General features: G+C 45.4%; 1 protein-coding gene across 1 annotated transcript in view; it reads right to left on the minus strand.

The window, feature by feature from the left end:
* Positions 1-8792: 8792 nt before the first annotated feature.
* Positions 8793-22956, minus strand: part of LOC107390447 (teashirt homolog 2) — a 54623-nt gene continuing 40459 nt past the window's right edge. Inside the window, exon 2 of the mRNA XM_015967155.3 lies at positions 8793-12504. Coding sequence (XP_015822641.1) covers positions 9476-12504 — 3029 coding nt within the window. The 3' untranslated portion in view covers positions 8793-9475. The remainder of the gene's footprint in view (positions 12505-22956) is intronic.

Raw genomic sequence — 22956 nt, forward strand, 5'->3', positions numbered from 1 at the left:
CCATCGGTGGAGAAAGGCTCTAAATAATTTATAGCTTTAATCTGCTCACTGAGGTGTGTGGTCTTTGACAGTAATTATAAATGCAGGGAGAAATTATAGCTGAATACTTTAACTGCATTAGGAGTCATCTGATGAACAACGTGATTGCCTGCTCATTTCCAACAATAGGGGGCAAGTCGGTGTCACAGCATTCAAATCACCACAGAGCCCTGTGCTTTTCCCCATTTACCATCAAATGTCAGTTGCCGGTTATAAAACAGAGATTTGATGGGTGGTGGTAATTGAGGACTTGATTGCTTGAAAAGAGATGAATTGCATAAAATGTTTATGAATTTAGAAGGCAATTATTTTTAATAGCATTGAAATAATAGAGCTGGAGGAAATATGTTTAATTGTTATGATAGTATCTTGCAGCAACGGCAGCAGCGTTCACAGGGAAGCAATAAAGTCTGACAGGAGGATAGATCTTTCAAGTGTATCTAAAAGTCATAAGGTGAGAAGGAACTGAAGTGCTGCAGAGGATGGAGCTCTTTGTCTCTCACACCGGAGGTCCTCAGTGGGTATAAAACCACAATGAGACAAATGTTGTAAATCGCACAATGTTGATTTTCTTTTTGTCTAAGAGCTTTATTTCGTCAATAAAAACAAAAGTGTTTTTAAAACATAGGGCAAGGACAGTAGATATTTTATTGAAGTTTTATTGATTTCAGATACAAAATTGAAGCGACCCACCACCCGCAGGAGGAACATGAAGGGTCCGGTGCAATGTGAATGGTGGCCGACCAAGGCGGGAGCCTTGGCGGTCCGATCCCCAGACAAGAAAACTGGTTATTGGGACATGGAACGTCACCTCGCTGGCGGGGAAGGAGCAGGAGCTTGTGGCAGAGGTTGAGCGGTACCGGCTAGATATAGTCGGACTCACCTCGACACATAGCATTGGCTCTGGAACCCAAGTCCTTGAGAGGGGTTGGACACTCTCCTTTGCTGGAGTTGCTCCGGGTGAGAGGCGGAGGGCTGGGGTTGGCTTTTTGTTAGCCCCAAGACCCTCTGCCTGTATGTTGGGGTTTACCCTGGGGGACGAGAGGGTAGCTTCCCTGCGCCTTCGGGTCGGGGAATGGGTCCTGACTGTTGTTTGTGCTTATGGGCCAAATATCAGTTCAGAGTACCCACCCTTTTTGGAGTCCCTGGGACGAGTGCTAGATAGTGCTCCATCAGGGGACTCCAATGTCCCTCTGGGGGACTTCAGTGCTCACGTGGGCAATGACAGCTTGACCTGGAGGGGTGTGATTGGGAGGAACGCCTGATCTGAACTCAAGTGGTGTTTCGTTATTGGACTTCTGTGCAAGCCACAGTTTGGCCATAACGAACACCATGTTCGAACATAAGGATGCCCATCGGTACACTTGGTACCAGGGCAGCCTAGGTCGCAGGTCGATGATAGACTTTGTAGTCATATCATCTGACCTGCGGCCGTATGGTTTGGACACCCGAATGAAGAGAGGAGCGGAGCTGTCAACTGATCACCACCTGGTGGTGAGTTGGATCAGATGGCAGGGGAAGATGACACGTAGACCTGGCAGACCCAAACACATACTGAGGGTCTGCTGGGAACGCCTGGCAGAAGAACCTGTTGAGACGGTCTTCAACTCCCAACTCCGGCAGAGCGTTGACCATGTCCCGAGAGCAGTGGGGGACATTGACTCCGAGTGGGCCTTGTTCCACTCTGTGATTGTTGAGGCGGCTGTTGCTAGCTCTGGTCGCAAGGTGGCCGGTGCCAGTCGTGGTGTCAACCCCCGTACACGCTGGTGGACACCAGAGGTTCAGGGAGCCGTCAGGCTGAAGAAGGAGGCCTACAGGGCGTGGCTGGTCTGTGGGTCTCCAGAGGCAGCAGACAGGTACCGGATAGCCAAGCAGGGTGCAGCAGTGGCAGTTGCCGAGGCAAAATCTCAGGGGTGGGAGGAGTTTGGTGAGGCCATGGAGAAAGACTATCGATCGGCTCCAAAGAGGTTCTGGCAAACTGTCCGGTGCCTCAGGAGAGGAAGGCAGCAACTCACTCACACTGATTACAGTGGGTATGGGGAGCTGCTGACGTCAACTGGGGCTATAGTCGGACGGTGGAATGAATACTTTGAGGAGCTCCTCAGTCCCACCTATGCGCATTCCAAGGAGGAACCAAAGCCGGGAGGCCTGGGGATGGACTGTCCAATCTCGGGGGCAGAAGTTGCTGAGGTAGTCAAACAACTACACAGCGGCGGAGCCCCGGGGGCGGATGAGGATCGCCCTGGGTATCTCAAGGCTATGGATGTTGTAGGGCTGTCATGGTTGACACGTCTCTACAACATTGCGTGGTCATCGGGGGCAGTTCCTGTGGAGTGGCAGACCGGGGTGGTAGTCCCCATCTTTAAGAAGGGTGACCTGAGGGTGTGTTCCAACTATAGGGGGATCACACTCCTCAGCCTCCCTGGAAAGGTTTACTCCAAGGTACTGGAGAGGAGGGTCTGATCGATAGTTGAATCTCAGATTGAGGAGGAGCAATGTGGTTTTCGTCCTGGCTGTGGAACTGTGGATCAGCTCTATACCCTTGCAAGGGTGAAGGAGGGGGCATGAGAGATTGCCCAACCAATCCACATGTGTTTTGTGGATTTGGAGAAGGCTTATGACTGTGTCCCCAGGGGCACCCTGTGGGGGACGCTCCAGGAGTATGGGATGGATGGCTTTCTGTTAAGGGCCATTCAGTCCCTTTACCAGAGGAGCGTGAGTTTGGTCCGCATAGCCGGTAGTAAGTCGGACCTGTTCCCGGTGAGGGTTGGACTCCGCCAGGGCTGCCCTTTGTCACCGGTTCTGTTCATTACCTTTATGGACAGAATTTCTAGGCGCAGCCGTGGTGTGGAGTGTGTCGAGTTTGGTGGCAGGAGAATCTCGTCTCTGCTTTTTGCGGATGATGGTCTCCTCCTAGCATCCTCATCCAGCTCTGACCTTCAACTCTTGCTGGATAGGTTCACGGCTGAGTGTGAAGCGACTGGGATGAGGATCAGCATCTCCAAATCTGAGGCCATGGTTCTCGAACGGAAAAGGGTGGCTTGCTAACTCCGGGTCGGGGAGAGGTCCTACCTCAAGTGGAGGAGTTTAAGTATCTCGGGGTCTTGTTCACGAGTGAGGGTAGGAGGGATCGGGAGATCGACAGGCAGATTGGTTCAGCATCTGCAGTGAGGCTCTCGATTTACCGGTCGATCTACGTCCCAATCCTCACCTATGGTCATGAGCTTTGGGTAATGACCGAAAGAACGAGATTGCGGATACAAGCGGCCGAAATGAGTTTCCGCCGTAGGGTGGCCGGGCTCAGCCTTAGAGATAGGGTGAGGAGCTCGGACATTCAGGAGGGTCTCGGAGTAGAACCGCTGCTCCTCCAGATCGAAAGGAGCCAGTTGAGGTGGTTTGGGCATCTGGTCAGGATGCCTCCTGGACGCCTCCCCGGGGAGGTGTTTCGGGCATGTCCTGCTGACAGGAAGCCCCCGGGTCGACCCAGGTCACGTTGGAGAGGTTACATCTCCAATCTGGTCCGGGAACGCCTTAGAGTCCTGCTGGAGGAGCTGGAGGAGAAGGCCGGGGAGAGGACAGTCTGGAGCTCCCAAGTTGGGATGCTGCCCCTGCGACCCGGACCCGGATAAGCGGAGGAAGACGACGGTGACAAAATTGAAGCTTTAAATGTCTGTCACTGAGATGTTTGCAGGATTTTGTGCAGCTAAATTTAAGGGACGAACTGTGTGCCTTTAACCTGAGACATTTAAACATTTAAGATGATTTCAGCTGCTTTGGTCAAATTTTGATAACATTACAGATATGCTCAGGTATTTTCACAAGCTCTGTAGGAATCTTAGAAACAACTTTATTTGCACATTAAACATTTCCACCAACGAAATTTCACTTATACACACACTTAGGGCCTTGGGAGTGAGCAGACTCAACGGCATTTGGCAAGGGGATCTTTCAGCCTCATCCCAAGTGCCGGTGCCCACTTCCAAATTTAAACAGCAGTTAGACACAGAGGGCTGTGGGGGGAAGTGGGGTGGTGTGGTGGCATCAGCTGGCGTAGGCCAGATGATACCTGCACTGCTCGCTCACCACAGCCATGGAATACCCTCATCAACACTCACCAACACTGTATTAGAGCAGGCAGAGGGAGACTAGGGGTCTTAGCACACCTCTGTTGTCGCTTGGCTTCCCGGGGCTGGAGGCTAGGAGGGGGAGCTGGCCATTTGGTTGGGGTCTGGGCTGGTGGGTTGCTTAGCTCAGCGCTGGGTGGGGGAGCCTGCTCATCAGCACCCCAGCAGAAAGGGTCGAACTCTGGGAACCAGTGATGGTTGTACCCCTTGTGCAGCAGTATCGGGACCAGAGTGAATAGGGTGTGTATGGGGAGCGTGAGTGGGTGTCTAGCATTCATTTTTGTAAGTCTTAGGTTGTGTGTGTATGTGTGACCATGAGGGAGGGAGTGTGTGACTGTATAGGTCAGGTGGGGTCTTGGACACCTCCCCTCTCTTGGGACTTCTTGTGCTGCTACACATCTTCTCCTCCCCTCCCCCTGCCACAGTTGGTGCTGAGTGTGGTGCCTTGGTCTGCCTGAGTGTTTGCAGCTCTCAGGTTGCCTGATTGATCCCGGTGGCTGCCTGGTGGGATCTGAGTCCCTAGACTCTGTTGGGTGCCCGGCGGGGCTGGTCACCCCTGGGTCCCGGGCTCAGCCGGCTTGGGGGTGGGAGGCTGCGGGTGGGCCTGTGGGCTGCTGGTTGTGGCCCCCCGGGGCAATCCTCTGCATCTCTCTCGAGGGGGCTGGGGCTTTTCTGGTTACAGTCTCCCTGGGGTCCCTGCGCTCTGGGGCAGCTCCTGGATCTCTGGGACTTGGAGCTCCTTCCATCTCCCACACATCTTGGGGGGGCAGATCTGTGGCCCCTCACACTCTCTATTGGACGCTCCTATAGAGAAACCTTACATATACAAGCACGTGTACACACACAAGTGCTCACATGGTGCTTTCATATATACATACATATATATATTTGGTGTCAACAACATGAAAGCATGGGCCCATCCTGCCTTGTATCAACGATTCAGTCTTCTGCTGTTGGTGTAATGGTGTGCGAGACATTGTCTTGGCACACTTTGGGCCCCGTAATACTATTTATCATCGTTGCAACACCACAGCTTACCTGAATATTGTTGCTGGCCATGTCCATCCCTTTATGACCGCAGTGTACCTTTCTTCTGATGATAATTCCAGCAGGAAAATGCTCCATGTCATGAAGCTCGAATAATCTCAGACTGGTTTCTTGAACACGACAATGACTTCACTGTACTCAAATGATCTCCACAGTCACCAGATCTCAATCCAATAGAGCTAATTTTGGATGTGGTGGAAAGGGAGATTTGCGGACGACAAATGTGCAGAAACTGCATGATGCTAAAATGTCGATTTGGACCAAAATCTCTGAGGAATGTTTCCAGTACCTCTTTGAATCTATGCCACGGAGAATTAAGGCAGTTCTGATGGCTAAATGGGGGTCTAACCCAGTAATAGCAAGGTGTACCTAATAAAGTGACCAGTGAGTGTATATAGGTGTGTGCATGGTCAATTTGATCATCATCTTTTGTTCCTTAAACAAAGGAGTACGACAGAAAATGTGTTTCGAATAATCAGAATAGTAAGAGCTAGTGGTGGGAATCAAAAAGCAGTTCTGTTGAGAACCGGTTCCCACGGTTTTAATTCCTGGCAATCATTTGTCAGTTTTGCAAACAATTCTCATCAATTCCAGTCATCGTGAATGATGTCACCACGCATGTTGCATAGCTTAAAGTAGCAATGTGTAGTTGTTACTGTTAATCTCTGGAAATATCCATGGAAATGTTGAATAAAATGATGTCCACTTTTTGAAAAATTTTGGCCGCTTCATAGCATATGACAATAAAAATCGGGTCTAAAATACATTGGGAGCGGGTCTCTGGGCGATGCCATGTTAATTGCCATGTTTCCTTCTATGTGAGCCTGTGTGGACAAAACTGAGCAGCTCGTCTCGAGCAGTCTCGAGCATCTCGTACCGGGTCCGTGCCGGGGTACGAGCAATACTTTATTAATCCCAGAGGGAAATTAGAGTTTCAGTACACACAATTCAGAGATCAGACATACATGGGCAAGACAGATGACAATTGGTGACTGTGATCATTTGCAACCCTGAGTCTCGCTACATTATTAGAGATAAGAGGGTTACATGAGGATTGGTTCAGGTGGAGGGAAAAACCCACAGCATCTGTCTGCATTCCTTCGTGGGGGTTTTTAGTTGCTTGCAGCTCAAGGCTACCAGGGCGTCAGACTCAGATAACAATTTGTTTGGGTCAGGCTGAGATAATTTTCCTCTCTGCCTTCAGTCTTTAAACTGATCATTTCCAGTCCTTCAGTGAAGCCAATTTTGGGTTTTAAGCTTGTCCATACTGTCCAGTGACTCTCTCTGAGATGACATCCATTTTGCGCACTAATACCGATATCGCAGCTAGAACATTGTCCAGCTTACGATTCACCTCGAGTAACGTCCCAGTCTGAGAAGTCTCCACACGGACGTTGCTTTCCGTGGGTGCGGGTCACCCTCCAATCGCTCCCATCTTCCCAAATTTCCAGAAAGCCAGATATCCTCCCACCCCAATCAGTAGAAATCCAGTCATCATCAGGCCAAATATCCACACGTCTTCGATGTCCTCGATGGACAGCTGGGAGAGGCATATGATGTTCCACTCCTTCCAGGAATCCAACATATACCCCACCGGGTGTGTCCCCTGTGGACATGTGGGAGCCCCCTGCTCCGTTCTCATTGTTGAAAAAATTTTATCGATCGCATTGAATGACCAGTTTATCAGATCCATGGTTAGTAAAAATAGAGTTTTTCAGAAGAAATGCAGAGAAGCGCTCTGTGGGCAGACAGGACAAAGAGCCTTGGGAAAAAAAGATAAGGGAGCGAAAAGAGAACCGTCCGTACTCCTCGAGTGCCTTGAAGAAAGAGCCTGATTAAGCCTGATTTATACTTCTCCGTCTGCGTTGGTGCGGACACACGCAACGCCATTATGCGTCGGCGTAAGGGGTCTCTGACGGGCTCACAGAGGGTGATGGAGACATGCCCAAAATTTTAAACATCCGTCGAAAGTGACGGAGACCGCAAGCTTGTCTTTGGGCAGGACGCCGCTTCCTGTATATTCATCACCAGCACCGCTGTAGCTCTGTTAAAAAGTAAACAGATATTTAGCGGCAGACCAAGAACAGATTGAAGAACGCATCATGGGAAAGTCCGACAATTTGAACGTTTATTCACCAGTGACTGAAGGAGTACGGAGCAAACGTGGACGGCAACGACGGGAAACATGGGTTTAGAGGTGGGGACCGCATGAAGAGGTGAAGGAGAATGAAGGACAAATTTGTCTGTGTTATGAAGTCTCTGAAATATATAAACACATTAGTAAATACACTATTGTGGACTGGACGCATGAGTGTTATGGTGGCACAATACCACAGAACAGTGCTACGCCCTCTGTTGTCCTGGTGGGGAATTGCTTTGCAACACTCCGCTGCCTCTTTCCGACACTCTGTGTATGTCTCTCCATTGCGGAGCTCACAGAGAAGTATAAACCAGGCTTTGGTCTACATTTGGCATCAGGTGGTGGTGGTGTTTATTTATTTATTTTGTGTTTAAAGTTGGTGTGTAATTTCCAGCCACTAGAGGGCAGTACATACATACATTTCAGGGTAGTTTTACACCACATAACCCTGACAGCCACTAGTTTATAAAACATTACAGTAAATGTTAGCTGTAGAGCAAAAAGAATGCAACCTTGGCGTGACTCCTCAGACTTTGATTGTTCTTGAGGTAATTCCATAAGAGAATGCAATGCCAACTGTTTTCACGCGCTACGCTTCCGGATCTGCTTGGGTGCTTGCGCCTGCTGATGTCATCTTACTACGTCAACACCGCTCGGCCAAAATCTGTTGCATCTCTTTTTCAAATCTATTCTTTTATGTATGATTTTGAAAAAGTTTAACGGTTTTGTAATTACATTTGTGTTTCTTACTGCCTAAATGTTTTTAAACGAGGAAACATTACAGATCATACAAAAGTTGTATGAACAGCCAGTGATCTGGTGTGACGTCATCGACCACCGCAGGACCCCAAGGAAACATAGCTTCCCCCAAAGAGGTCAGACCTGCATTTTATGTACTTAAGACCTGATTTTTATTGTCGTATGGTAAGAAGCCGCCAATATTTTCCTACAACTGGACATCATTTTATTCATTTTCAACGTTTTGATGGAAATTTCCAGAGACTGAAGGTAAAACCCATTGATTGTCTCTTTAAGAGACATATTGTTTTGAAATCTGTATTTTTTTTTATTGGCTACTGCTTCGTTTTAATCGAATCTGCAGAAATTTATAAGATATTCCCACAAATAGCTGCCACTGCCTCAGCAATATGTAGCTCTATAGTAACTTAGCTAAGGTCGGTCAGCTGTAGAGGCCACACACACACACACACACACACACACACACACACACACACACACACACACACACACACACACACACACACACACACAGGCACAGAATACTCTGCATTTGCCTTTTACAGCTCGCTAGTTCATTTTGGTTAAAGTGATATTTTTCCAAATGACCCTTTGGAAGCTCCACCACATGCCCTGGATAGAAAAACACAGATCTTAGATAAAAAATAAATCAGAAAACACACAAAAAATATATATACAAGCCATTATCAAATGTTAACTCTTTATTTGAATAAGTAAAAAAGGTGCAGGTATCACAGATCTGTCTTGTTCTCATTGTTGCATGAAACTGACGTTTTTGCTCTCCTAAATTATATTTACATGTGGAATCTCCAAACTTTTTTTGAGTCATGTACAGAATTTGCATCTAAACTGGTTTTTAAAACATTTATTAAAGTGCTTTTTTCCTTCTATTATAACAACACAAATGTCTTTACATAGTGATACTGTACAGGTCTGCGTGTGTGTTATGTTTCAGGCTACCTGCTTCCAAGCTGCACATCTGTGCAGGTGTGTCACAGAGGTTGTACAAGTAGTCCAATTAGTTCATTATTTTGTGTTTAAAGTACAATTGAAACTTGACATATACAAATAAATAGTAGTCATAGCCAGAGCTATTGCATGCAAACATCAGCAATTATGTTTCTTCAAGCAGTAATACATTTCATTACTGGTGGTGCATTAGAGCTGGGTGCAAAAGGAACTCTGAGTGTTTACTTACACAATTTCTAACAAGTGTATTTTTGCTGTATGTGGTGATTTAAAAAAAAAAGTCAAGATAACGTACTCTACATAATGTTAAATAAAAAGCATGGTTGAAAAATCTGACCCGTGTATTGAAATGACAAGGGGGGGGGGGGGGGGGGGGTGGCAATAATAATATGAAATTCTACTCCTTGTCCATTTCCACATACTGTGAATGGTTATCTGGGGATTTGCTGTGAGTTTTACTCAGGTGGAGTTTGACTGCATGATTACTGGCAAATGTCCGACAGCAGAGCTTACATTTGAACTTAGAGTCCATGTCCTCCTCCGTGGTCAGAGCCTCAGGGACTCGGACACTCAGAGCCTTCAACATTTCGGGCTCCTCGAACTTGGTCTGGTGCTCTACCTGCATTTTGCACATGTCTTTGATTTGGAATCCAAGGTGGGATTCCAGGTGGGAAATGAATGTGGTTGGTGACCTAAACTGGGAAGCACAGTCATTACAATAGAAGACTGGGTGGCCCGTGTCCATGTTCTTCAGAAATTTGGTCCCTCCCGTTTTCCGAAGCTGGTATTTTACATTTGCTAACCAGTGGCTTATGGTGGTCATGGACAATCCGGTGAACTTGGAGATGTGCATCCTCTCCTGGGGGCCGAGGTCGGACAGCAGGTACTTTCCCTCTGATGTCTGGAAGAGGCTGGAGGCAAACTGAGCCTGCAAGATGAGAAGATGGCGAGGATTCCAGTTGGACTGTCTGCCTTTGCGCTTGTGGACCGAGTAGACCTCAGCAGACACGTCTTCGAAGCGTCGGACGTCTGATTCCAGTTTCATGGGGGCAAGCCTTGACGGTATGGCAGGCTTTGGTGTGGTGGCCTTAGGCAGAACTTTGACCATATCTGCAATGTCTGACAGAGCATATTTCTGTGGCATTGGTGCAGAGGGCTGCAGCAGCAAAGAGCTGGCCTTGCTGTGCTTAGATTTTGTCAGGTCTATTGGCTGGTCGTCGTTCACTAGTAGAAATGGGTTATCAGGCCTATTTCTTACAGGACTTCTGAGCATTAAAGCTGATTTCTCACTGCTCCGAGTAAAATCAGCAAAGATAGACTGTGCGTGTGCAGATATTTTATCTACTCTTGCATTATTGGGCTTGTTTGCTTTACCCAGATGATTGTTGAGAACTGACTGTAATGCACTAAGAGGGTTAACGCCAAGTATATCCAGAGTGTCACTGAGAGGCTCTGATGTAGTGCTGCGTCCATTGCTGGCAGCAGGGCTCGGCGTCTTGCCTCTGTCAGAGAAATCTGGGCTCAGCTTCCCTTTCATCGCGTCGCCCTCCTCATTCCCACAGTCTACATCAAGCTTTGAAGAAGAAGAGGAATCATCCTGACAATCGCTGTCATCATTCTCCAACTGATCAAACTTTATATTCTGACTTTCTTTACCATCGCTAATGCCAACCTTTTCTTTCTTTCTGTCCATGTTTTGATGCGGTCCCTGAGGAGCCTCGACTCCCGCGGCACCGTGGTATAACTTCCCCTTTGGGGCAATTGGCCTCAGCTTGTGGTTAAATGTCTGCTTTAGCTGAGCAGGAGGAGAAGCAGAGAGAGGGGCGTTTTTGATGATACCAGAGAGCTGGTAGGCAGCGTGGATGCTCGGGTAGGCGCTCCAGCTTGGTGTCCCTGTTTGGGCTTTGTTGATGGCAGAGGCCACTGTATTGGCCAAGGATTTAAGGATGTCCCCTCCTCCACTCGCCTCTTGTTCAAGGTCCTCCTCACGGAGGTAAGGGTATTTAAAAGAGCCATTGTTCACTTTTTGATCTTCATTCTCTTGCTTGTCATCTTTTGTTTCATTCTCCTCTGTTTTGTCAGAAGTTCCTTCCCCCTGGTCATCCTTCTCACCACTCGCAGGGGAGAGATTTTTCGTAGACATCTTTTCTCCTTCACTATCACTGGCAGCAGGCTCAGCTATGCTCTGTATCTTCTCTACGGCCAGGGGATCGAGCGTGAGCTGTTTGCCTTTTTTAGAAGCCGAGTTTGTGACTTTGATGAAGTGTCCGGTGACCATCATGTGTGTAGTGAGCTGCTGAAGGGTGTCATGGGAGCTTCCACACTCCATGCATTTGAGAATCTGAGACTTGCATGTCTCAAACTGCCAAGTGTAACTTGCACCATTCTGGTATCCGTAGCGATTGTTGTTAGCGTTTGAAAGGCTGGCGGTCCGTTGAGCCTCAGTGTATCCGGATACACCGGTGGTGGAGTCTGGGGAGCAAGGTCTTGTTGCTTCAAAGGCTCTTTTCTTAGCTGGTGGGAGCAGCTTAGGTGTGATGACTGGTATCGGCTCCTTTAAAGGCACTTTTTGGTAATGCTTGGTTTTAATCATATGGACGCTCAAATCCTGCAGTGAGTCAAATGAATGGCCACAGAACATGCACTTCAAAACCTTCTGTGCATCCTCTTTCCCCTCCACATCATGCAAATTCCGTTTCCTAGATTTAGAAGACGAAGCAGAGGAGTTACTCTGTTTGTGGTTGTTGTCTTGGTAGTGACCAGACTTGTTCATATGGACAGTCAGCTCTACTAGGGTGTCATATGCAGCGCTACAATCCTTACATCGGAAACGGCTTGCTCCGGTGAACACGGAGCCACAGGGCTTGGCGGTCTGCCTGTATAGGTGGACAGAGCTGAAAAGGTTAGGTTTGGATGCAGGTTTGGGGGAGAGCGTCTGCTGTAAGGTCTTTGAGAGTGCATCCTGGTGCCAGTCAAACTCGCTCTTGCTGCTTCCATTTGTGCTGTCACAGTTAGCTTTGTTGGCATTTTTTAAGTCCATCCCAATCCCCGTCCAGTAGGAATCAGACAGGAAGTTTGCATAGGCCGCCCTCATTTTTTCCAAGCTACTACCTGTCTCATCTTTGTGTTTTGAGCCTCGACTTTCTTCATCCCTCTGACTCTCGGGCGGTGAGGAGGTTTTGAAGTCTGACAGTCTGTCACTGCTGTCGCTAAGGCGCGATTCCAGGTCTGCATCTTGATTTGAAAGGACACTAATTGGGGAATTCTGGTTGCTGTAGGTGTGGGTGCTCTTGTTGTCCAGGTCTCTGTCCTCGGACAGCTTGGGGCTGGTCTTCTCTGAGCACTCTTCCTCCGTCTGAGTGTCATTCTCACCGTCTTCTTCAGTGATGGAATCTTGAAGAACAGCGTCTTCATCAGGCATGTACACTAGAAGAGATGGAGAAAGGAAAGCATTACATTAAAAACAACGTATGACACCTGATTAATACTTTTATAAAATAGTATATTTATATCACAGACAGAGAAAAGCAAAGAGGTTTGAGACATTATTAGCGTCCGATGGATACTTGGATATATATATGTGTATATATATATATATATATATATATATATATATATATATATATATATATATATTAGACCACTGCCTCAACTCATCACGTGTCTCGCTCCCACCCATTCTCACATACCCATAAGAATATATATATATATATATATATATATATATATATATATATATATATATATATATATATATATGTATGTAGAGGTGCCAGGCTGGAGGGGGCGCCAAAGCGATGATGCAAAACATACTTTTAGCCTGCATTTCCTGTGATTAATAACAACTGTGGTTTTGTCCATTTTTGTATCTGATAATTATTTAAATAATAACAGAAAAGCACGACAGTGATTAGGCTCCCCCTCCACTTCTGAGGTTGGTCTGAGGTATAAAACTCTGCCCTGGGCCGAAAGCCCTGCAGATATAGTTAGTTTCTATATTATCACCAACAACAAATAACAGCAGCTGGATTCTACTTGGTTCCTTAAATTGAGTCGTTCTGGACGCTCACATGTTCACCAGCATCATTGCCAGCTGATTGGTTCTTTGGTAACTAGTGACATCAGTGCAGTTCTGGTACTGAGCAGCACGGATGCAGAGGCTTTCGCTGTAGTTGGTTCAAAATGGATTAATGGCAGGACAGGATAAATAATATAATACATAATATTATTACAACGCCATGAACTTGTGTAGATCCTGTGACTCAACCTTTTTTCTCAAATTGCACCAGACTGATGCTTTGAAATAGAGAATGTCCAAAATTTGCCCCCGGACCTCCCTAGAGTAGTTGAATACTTATCACGTGTTTCACCTCTGATCTTTTTCATGTCTGCTCTTTGGTGCTAGTGAGTTAAAATAACTACAAGATATTTCAAAGGCACTTAAAAAAAGACAGTTAAAAAGAATGGGCTTGGGAAAGTGGTGTGTGTGTGTGTGTTCGGTGAGTGAGTGTGTGTGTGTGTGTGTGTGTGTGTGTGTCAGTGGGGGACTATTAAGTGCATACCCCTCCAAAAGTAGGAAGTTGCGCCCCTGATCTCTGGGATCTGTTCATGCTGACGAGTTTGTAGGCCTGTCTGAGTTAACGCCTTAAACATTGACACAAATTTTCTTTGACGCTGTTCGTTTTTAACGTGCGATTAAGGCTTCCAAACTTTCTAGACCTTGCTTGTGATGTAGTTTCAACAATATTCCCACCACAGTTTCAACCGTCTCTCCCATTTAAGTCCATCTCTGAAAAGAAGTTCCCGTCTCTCTCCTCTTCCCATGTGCACACGGCACCCTGCACCACCGAGCTCTGCTCAACACCAACTGAACGGGAGGGAAACTCATTGTTGTCGATAAAAATGTTTTACCTGCACTTGTTCACTACTGAAGCTACACTAAACTTCTAAAACATGAAAAAATCATCAGAACAGCAGGAAGAAACTTCAAAACAAAACATTTAGCTTGCATTTTGCTCAAAACATCCTCATCTTTTTTCATTTGACGACAATTTTTTATGTTGCATTGTTTGGACCAAACCTATAAAACACACATTAAAATTACCTAAAAAATTGGATAAAAAAAAAAGTTTTGCACGTTTTATATTTTTTATATGTCGTTCTGTACTGAAAGTCTTTATTCTGCTGCCACAAATCTGCTTCGTGAGAATGCTCAAAAACAGTCTTTTTGATATTTATAAGCAGAAGAAAATAATATTTTGCGATAAATATTGTTACCGCACGTGCAATAAAGGTTTGATTCCTACTGGGAGAAGACATGGGCACAACTGCTGCTGGTGCAACTGCACCATTTGATTCACGACGACCATTGACTTAATGACGTGTCAAAGGGTTTTCCAGCATCAATTTGAGATGTTTACTGGCCACTGAGTGACGAAAGGAAATCAATTAATCAGGAGTCTGTTAAGTGTTATTGCAAATGAGCGATTCCATGGTGATAATAGGTGCTTGAAAACTGTAAATAGAAATGTTTCGGATCAAGTCTCTACTTCCTCAAAGCTGTAAATCAGGGATCTGCAGCCGGCAGCTTTGAGGCCAAAACCCTGTAACGTAGATCAAAATGACACAAACCTGACATGAAACAGAAACCATCATTTCAGTACCGCATTTAAAGCTGGGGAATGTCATTTTATAGTTTTTAAAGTAAATAAAAATGCTCACATTTGGCTTTCTGACCTGGTCCTGTGACCTGAACTTGTACCTTTCTGAGCCGGATGACTCCAAATCACTTTTCACCCATTTCATTCACCTAATCGCAAACTGATGGCGACGTAGTCACAGCTGCCCTGGGGCACACCAACAGAAGCAAGGCTGGCACAGGCACCACCGGTCCCTCTGACCACCTCTAGCTGGCAAGGAGGCTGAAATGTCTTGCTCAAGGACACTAAGACAATAAACAGAGCCGAGGATTGAACCAAGAGGCCCCCCGGTTACAGTGCAAACTCCGAACCCCTGAGAAGGTAATCTTTCAGAATGCGTTCTGGCTTAGATCATTGACCCATAGATTTGCGTGTCCACAAGAGGGAGCTGTCAGATCCCAGCATGCATTACGGGGCGACGCCAGAAGAAGCTGGAAGTTTTCAACGGAGCTACGAAAATAAATAATGACTATATTTTACTTCTCAAATTTTTTATTAATTATTAAATAAAAATAAGTAAACATTTTGGAAGTCTTTCTCCAAAACTCGCAATCGTGATCTACAAGGGCTCAGAACAGACAAGGTTTCTTTTGGACAGTTAAACGCTGAGTATATTATATCATTGTATTTTAGAGAATTATAACCAAACTCGTATTTAAATAAAATAAATAATAATGTCGATATTTGTTGTATGCTGTGTATACCATAGGCCAATATGGCGCTAGTTTGAATGCTAACTCAAACTGCATTGAATTAATGTGAGTCTGTAAACTTCCAGCTAAGCGTGGAAGAGGAGTGAGTGGAACAAAAATGGATTCATCTTTGGTTTATTGTGAGTGTTGGAGCTAACAGTGTGATGAATCCGAATTTGTGGGTCTCGTAAACGCGGCAAGGAGCAAAACGAAAAGGTGATAAAACTCGATACTGATGCGCTTAGCCTCGTAGTAATATTGCTGCAAGAGCCCCTCGCCTCTGACGGCTAAAGGCGCGTCAGCCCCGCTAATCCCTTTGGAACGACTGTGGGAGCACCCACCCCGCCCCCCACCCCACCCGCGCAACATAGGGTGGTCGCGTTAGTAACGTATACTGCGCGCCGAGTGCCGGCCGGAAGGGATATGGAACATGGCTAACTGGACAGACGCGGAGACCATGGGGCTTTTGGCCGTGCGAGCGGACGAACAGATTAGTCGCCTTTTTACGGGGGCGGTGAGAGACAGCCAGCTGTTCGACAGAGTGGTGAAAACCCTGGCTGAGCGGGGCGTCAAGCGGGACAAAAAGCAGGTCACATCAAAGCTAAAGGTCCTGAAAAAGACATTTCATGGGTCTGACATGTCTTCCGACTGACGCTGAATGCGCGACCCTGTATGTCACATGCGCGCGGGGTGGGGGGGTGGGGTGGGGGTGGGGGCGGGGGGGGGGGGTGGTTAGCGACCTCCCTTTATCCCTTTTTTTTGGTTTGAGAGGTGCCTGATGGCAGTTTATTCTAGCTTCAGCTTTGCTACCATAAATGCCAAAACCCTCCCCAGGGAACCGCGGCGAGTCCCGTTTTGCAAACGCTACGGTCCTGTAACAGCTAGACTGGGAAAATGTTGGATTATTCTATTGCTGCTTGGCGACTATGCATTCGTGCATTACTTAGGAAAAAAAAAACGATCTGATACTTTGAGTTTCTGATTGGCTGACCTCTGATTAAGCCAGTTTTGACCAGTTTCACTCATTTTTTAGGGTATCTTCTGTTTTTGATAAAGTAACAAAACGGCACAACAGTAAAACATAGGGACGTGATTTTATTGACAGTGAAATTAAAAATAAGCACAAGCTGGTTGAGAAACTGTTTCAGTTCTAAGTGTTACAATTAGACAATTATACCAAATTTCAGAAGATAACTGACAATCTGTCACATCATTATATTTTCCCTGACAGACTCATGAAGAGCAATTGCTCCTTTCATTATGCATATGTTTGTTTTCTCAACTCTTGGAGCACAAACATTATTGCTTTAATTAACAGATAATTAAACAACAAAATTTCTAATTGACACGTTTCCCATCATCCAGCTAATGGAAACTCTGTCTCGGGCAGGCTGTGCTTCCCACGAGCACGGCTGCAGACGACTCAAACGCGCTTCCCATCAATAACATTTTTAGATTATTTAAACAAAACCACCTTTAATTGGACATGCATTGACAAATCCACAAATGTTATTTTTCAGACATCTTTTGAAGGTGACCTGCAGGAAATGCAGTTTGTCAGATTTGTCAGACATCTGAGATATTTTCCACCTCGGTCTTGTAGGAAAACACGCATTTTGGGAGAGACGCGGCAGATGTGCACCCTGTTAAATATGAATGGGACATAACTGCTCCATCCAGGCACTTGTGCACTTCATGTGGTTAATATTTCTCTTCTGAATAGAAGGCACTTCCACAAAGGGGTGGCTGTGGCCGAGCACTCAGGCGTCCCACACTGGGCAGCTCAAAGAGCGTCTTCATCATCATCATCATCTTCTGAAAATAAGACTTTTTTTTCTATCAATATTTCACAAGTGCCTCAAGAGAAACCCCAAAGATGAACTGCTTTCCTGTTAATGGACAGGGATGGAGAAGGGAATCGGACTTTCAAAAGAAACCCAAAGAACGGAGCTCCATGAACAACACACACACACACACTCACACACACACACGTCAGGAGCCCAAATGCAGTGTGACCTTGATCCACAGCAGGGGGATGTTTTGATTGGCCAGCTGAGATCAGCGTTGGCGCCCAAAACACCCTTGATGCTAAGGGAGAGAGTCGTCAGGAGCACAGAGGTATGTTTTATTTATACTTTTCTCTATAGAGTATTCATAGTGAAGGAGAACAGAAATAGCTGTGACAAGCTCTCAGTCGATGTCTTCTCACTTCAAAGTTATCACTTAAACTGAAGGATGATAGAAATGTTCACCAACGCTGGGAGAGGTCCCGCTCGATGGTGGCTAAACTGAAATAGCTGCAATGCCCCACACCAATGAAGTCCTACATTTCTAATATGTCCTACAGCCAGTAGCTCATTGGGTTGACAGCGTTGGTGAGAAACTACCAACATTACTCATGGAGGAACTGTTTTAAATGTCTAACATTCACACAAGTCCTCGGGTTCCTCATGCGAGACCCCAGACGTCAGGATCTCATCTTAAACCTGCCTCAACCCTTTCTCAGTTTTCTTTCCATAAATGAGAAAGAGCAGGAATCCCTTGACTAATATTAACATGTACCTTGTTATTGTAGGTTGTAGTGAGCTCTGGGTGCTAGATGTACTGAAAAGTCCTCCATGTGACCCACACATATTTATAACATCTCAGAAAGTGTTGTATGTACCGATTCAGATGATTCCAACCAATTATTTGTTCATTTGATTGGAATTTTGTGTCTACAACTAGTTTCCACTAGTCATGCCTTCAAAAGGACAACCAAAAATGAACACTAATGATGGGAGAGGTTAGATTTGACAGTGGTTAAAGGGAATCTTTGCCGTTTAGTCTTGCTTTTAGCGACCCCTAGTGCCCGTTTTAATTCACTGTTGTAAAACCGAAACTGAAACTCTCCTCCTCGCTGGACATTCTTCTTTTTAACACCTTAATCTACCTGCTGAAATGTCTTCTCAGCCTTCATTAGCTCCTACAGGAGTGGCTTATCTGTAAATCAAACAAATCAGCTGTGTTCACAATCTAAAACATGTAGGAACCGCGTCGCTGAGCTCTTGTGACTCAGAAAAGTCCTGATGTTGGCGCTTGTTTGACTCCTAATGGGGTTGGATGTTCTTTTAATTTTTTTTTTGCTTCATCAGATAAATGTTTTCTTTGTTGTTTCTTGCTTTGTTTAACAAATGTTAAACAGGTACAGCTCGTCTGTCCTGAGGTTCAAACACGGAGTGAAGTAAAGCGTGACTCTGAGACTTCAGGTGAGCGGTCTGGAGAGGCTGAAGTGTGGTATTCTGGCCACAAGAGGCAGAGAGGGCTGAGCGACTTTGCATTAATACCGTAAAGGGTCCACACTGGCTCAAGAAACTCATTTGCAAATGTGAAAAAGTTGCATAGTATGCCTTTAAGATGAACCCCGTCATTCTGTTATGAGGAGGCTAATTCCAGGGTAGACTGTATCTTATATATAAGTCTTACTAATAAAAGCCATTCAGTTTCACATGTAAGTGAGATACTTTTACAGAGAAGGGTACCATTTCCTGGAAATAGTCACTCACACAGAGTCGAGTCAGTAAAAATGTGAAGGTTTGTCCTTATCTTGGTGTTTGAGGTTGGAATTGACCGAGATTAACAGCTGCCCTTCCTGTTGTTCTGTGCCTTTCTATCAGACGCCCTAAGTAGGAGACATCCAGAGGCACCAATTAACCTTCTGGAGGGGATCGCTCCGAGAAGCCCACACGTCTGCCTATGCTTCTCACACCGTTTGTAACAATGCTTTGCCAGCTTTTGATCTACCCCACAGCGCCGCAGCAATTCCCTGTTGCATTGCTCACTAGCACAGGAGCAGATTCAAAGACTGAGGAAAGATCACCCACACAAGATCACGACTGGATGCAGCAACGAAACAACCAGTACCAGCCCTGTTTGACGTGCTAAAATGGGTGGGTGGTCTTGCAAAGCAGAAGTGAGCAGCCGCTGCATCTGTCTGCTGTAAGAAAGACTAGGAAAACCCTGCTTTGAAAGCAAGGCCAAGTTAGAAAACTCATGTCGACTGGCCACAGAAAACAAGGAGCTGGCATGCTTGCCTGAGATTTAGCATGTCATAAACTGCTGTAAAGCCTCCAATCTGTGTCATGACAAATTTATATCTTCAGACAGAGATATGCAAAGGTCAAAAAACCTGAGGTGTCTATCATAAATCAGACTCTTGAAGTGTTTATAACCTTTATCCATTAGAACAGACTCTTGGCATAGCAACGCCTGGATTTACAGAAGCAGCAGCTTGTTTCTGATCCAAAAGACTTTTTTTCTGCATCCAGACAGACCAGCTAACTGCATAAAAATCACAGATTCATGGCAGGATTTCCATCTGGACGGGTGCTAAAAAGCTTACATGAGAACGTATTTATGTCCAAAGCATCAGTATCTTTATAGACTCCAATCCCCTCTTCTTCATCTGCTCAAATTGTGCCGATCATTGTAGACGAGTGTGTGACAGCTGTAAAACGGCTTTCTGACTCCAACATTAGGATCCCAGAAGAAAGCTTTGTAATGGTGAGAACATAAACATTTATCCACTGGAAGGTCAACATTTCCTTCGTTAATCTGACAAGCTGCAGAGAGTTAGCAGTCTGACGAGTTTAGCTAACGGACAGCTGCAATCCCCATTGCAGGACTCTGAGGTAACACTATCTTCAGAGGAGATTGGGTAATTCATAGGTGCCAGTGACAGGTCTGCACATCTGTGCCACTTTCCCCACCGCTCTCCGGTTGTCTCAGGCTACAGTTTTTGCTGCTTGCAAATCAATATCTCTTTTTACTTCTCATTGATTGCCTAGCGGTGGGACCAACCTAAGCAGGACTGTTATGACATTTCTAGATTTCCCCCTGTCCTTGGAACAATCAATTACACGAGCATGGCAATCAAAACCTCTTTGCAAAATGAACCTGCTCCATGACATTTTCATCTCCTGGATTTATGCCATGAGTTTCTTTCTCCAGAAAGAAAAAAAGAGAAAGGAAAATTAAAAAAAAGGGGGAGAGGAGGCCTGCAGGATAAACGGAGCAGGTCAGGATTATTGAATCTACTCTCCAGGCTGGCCGTCCGCAGCTGAAAAGGAAAAGAAAACTGGAAACGGTCTGTTACTGTTGTGGTGGTGATGATGAGACAATGACCAAACAACAGGGACCACGGCTGACTGGACATCGTGGAGAGCTAGGACGGGTCTACAGTGGTGGAGGGACTAAAACGTGATTCTCTTGATACTCTTTGGCCCACGTCTTCCAACACATCCTGATAAAGTGAAGGCAAAATATTCCATTTATGTGCCGCCATGCTTTACTGTTGGAACCAAAGTCTGATAATCCAGGATTTGGGACTAAGGCTCACCCTCCCACCCCCAAACAAAATCAAATATAAAACATGTACTGGTTCAGGACACAACTATGTGAATCAATACAAGTCAACACCTGAAAATAATGTTCAGTAGTTTGTTTTGTTTACATGGAAGTGGGCGGGATTTAAAATGTAGATTGCAACCAGCCACCCGGGGTTAAAACCCTTTCCCTCTCAGATTAAAGCCTTACGTTTAGTTCTGCTATGTCCATGGGTGATAGTGAGAAAAATAAATCAAGTGGTAACATATCTGTTCTTTATGTTATTGTGGCATTATAAACAGGCAGTGACATGATCATTCCAATTTCCAAACCACGTTCATTTGATTTCAGAAATTAACCCTCTGATGCATGAATTATGAGATCTTCAACCATGATTTTTTAAACAAATTTTTTCATTCATTTTTAGGTGTGAATGAAACACATTTCAACAAATATTTTTTAAAACATTTTGTTAATTTACAAATAGTTTATTACATGTCCATCTCAGTGGAAAGCGTGTATTCTGAACATGAAATATGTTGGCTTGAGTTACTGAAGTCCAAATGGAGGGGCTCACATGCAATAAAGTCTTCAACAGCTGTGCTTAATAGCAAAAATAAAGAAATAACAATTTTGAGTACCTGTCCACTGTAGTGACCATTATGCATCAAAGGGTTAAAGTTTATTACAATATTATAAAATAGCATTTATGGAAAAGAGGTCTTTTTTATGTTCTTAATTTTTAAAAAATGGCTGAAAATAATTGGACATATAATCATTGAAATAATCTAGCATTGGCAGTTAATTGTTAACCTAAAGACGTTTCGTTAATTAAAATAAAAACCCTTAACATGTCCTAGATTTAGGACAGGACACAACCCGTCCTAGGCAGATGATAATGCTGTGTACTGTAGGAAGGATTCAGTGGTATTAATTAGGGATGGCAGAATATATAGATATGGCAATATTTCATATGTTTCCCTGCGATATTATATCGATATTTAAAACTCTTTGCCATATACACCACCTCTCTGGGTGAGATCATTTGATCACATGGCTTCTCCTACCACTGCTATGCAGACGACACCCAGCTCTATCTGTCATTTCCACCGGACGACCACACTGTCTCTGCACGAATATCAAACTGTCTCTCTGACATATCAAAATGGATGAAATCCCACCATCTCCAACTCAACCTCTATAAAACTGAACTACTTGTCATCCCAGCAAAACCATCCATACAGCACAATATCTCAATCCGAAACGACTTCCTATCTCTGGCTCCTTCAAAGGCAGTTCGAAATCTGGGTGTTGTGATTGATGAACACCTGAGCTTTAAAGATCATGTTGCCTCTGTTGCCCGTTCATGCCGCTTTGCGCTGTGTAACATACGAAAGATCAGACCATACCTAACACAACATGCCACCCAGCTCCTGGTGCAATCTACTGTCATCTCCCGCCTCGATTACTGCAACGCCCTTCTAACTGGTCTTCCAGGCTGTACTGTGAGACCTCTTCAAATGGTCCAGAACGCAGCGGCGCGTCTGGTCTTCAACCAGCCAAAAACAGCACACGTCACCCCTCTGTTCATTGAGCTCCACTGGCTACCGCTAGCAGCACGCGTCAAATTCAAATTGCTAACACTAGCATACAAAGTCAGAGATGGTACGGCTCCCATCTACCTGAATCCTCTTGCAGAGGCTTACGTCTCGGCCCGGCCGCTCCGGTCATCACAGGATCGTCGGCTAGCAGTGCCTACACCACGCTCAGGACAATCCAGACTCTTCTCATGCATCGTTCCACAAATGTGGAATGACCTTCCAAGCACTTCCAGAACTGCGGCTTCCTTTTCTATTTTCAAGAAACCCCTGAAGACCCTGCTCTTCAGAGAGCATCTTCTAAACTAGCACCCTCCCTGCACCCGTCCCCCCTCTCTACTGTCCACTCCTTTGTTCCCTCCTCTCCATTATTGATGTCAGTGTTGTTGTTGTTGTTGTTGTTGTTAGCCTCAAGGGCAACATGCCGATTATCACTTGTAAGTCGCTTTGGACAAAAGTGTCTGCTAAATACATAAACATAAACAAAAGTTGTGTATCACATTTTTGGAAGAATTTACATGCGAA

This window comes from Nothobranchius furzeri, chromosome 15 (genome assembly GCF_043380555.1).
Source record: "Nothobranchius furzeri strain GRZ-AD chromosome 15, NfurGRZ-RIMD1, whole genome shotgun sequence".
In the NCBI taxonomy this organism is placed as follows: Eukaryota; Metazoa; Chordata; class Actinopteri; order Cyprinodontiformes; family Nothobranchiidae; genus Nothobranchius; species Nothobranchius furzeri.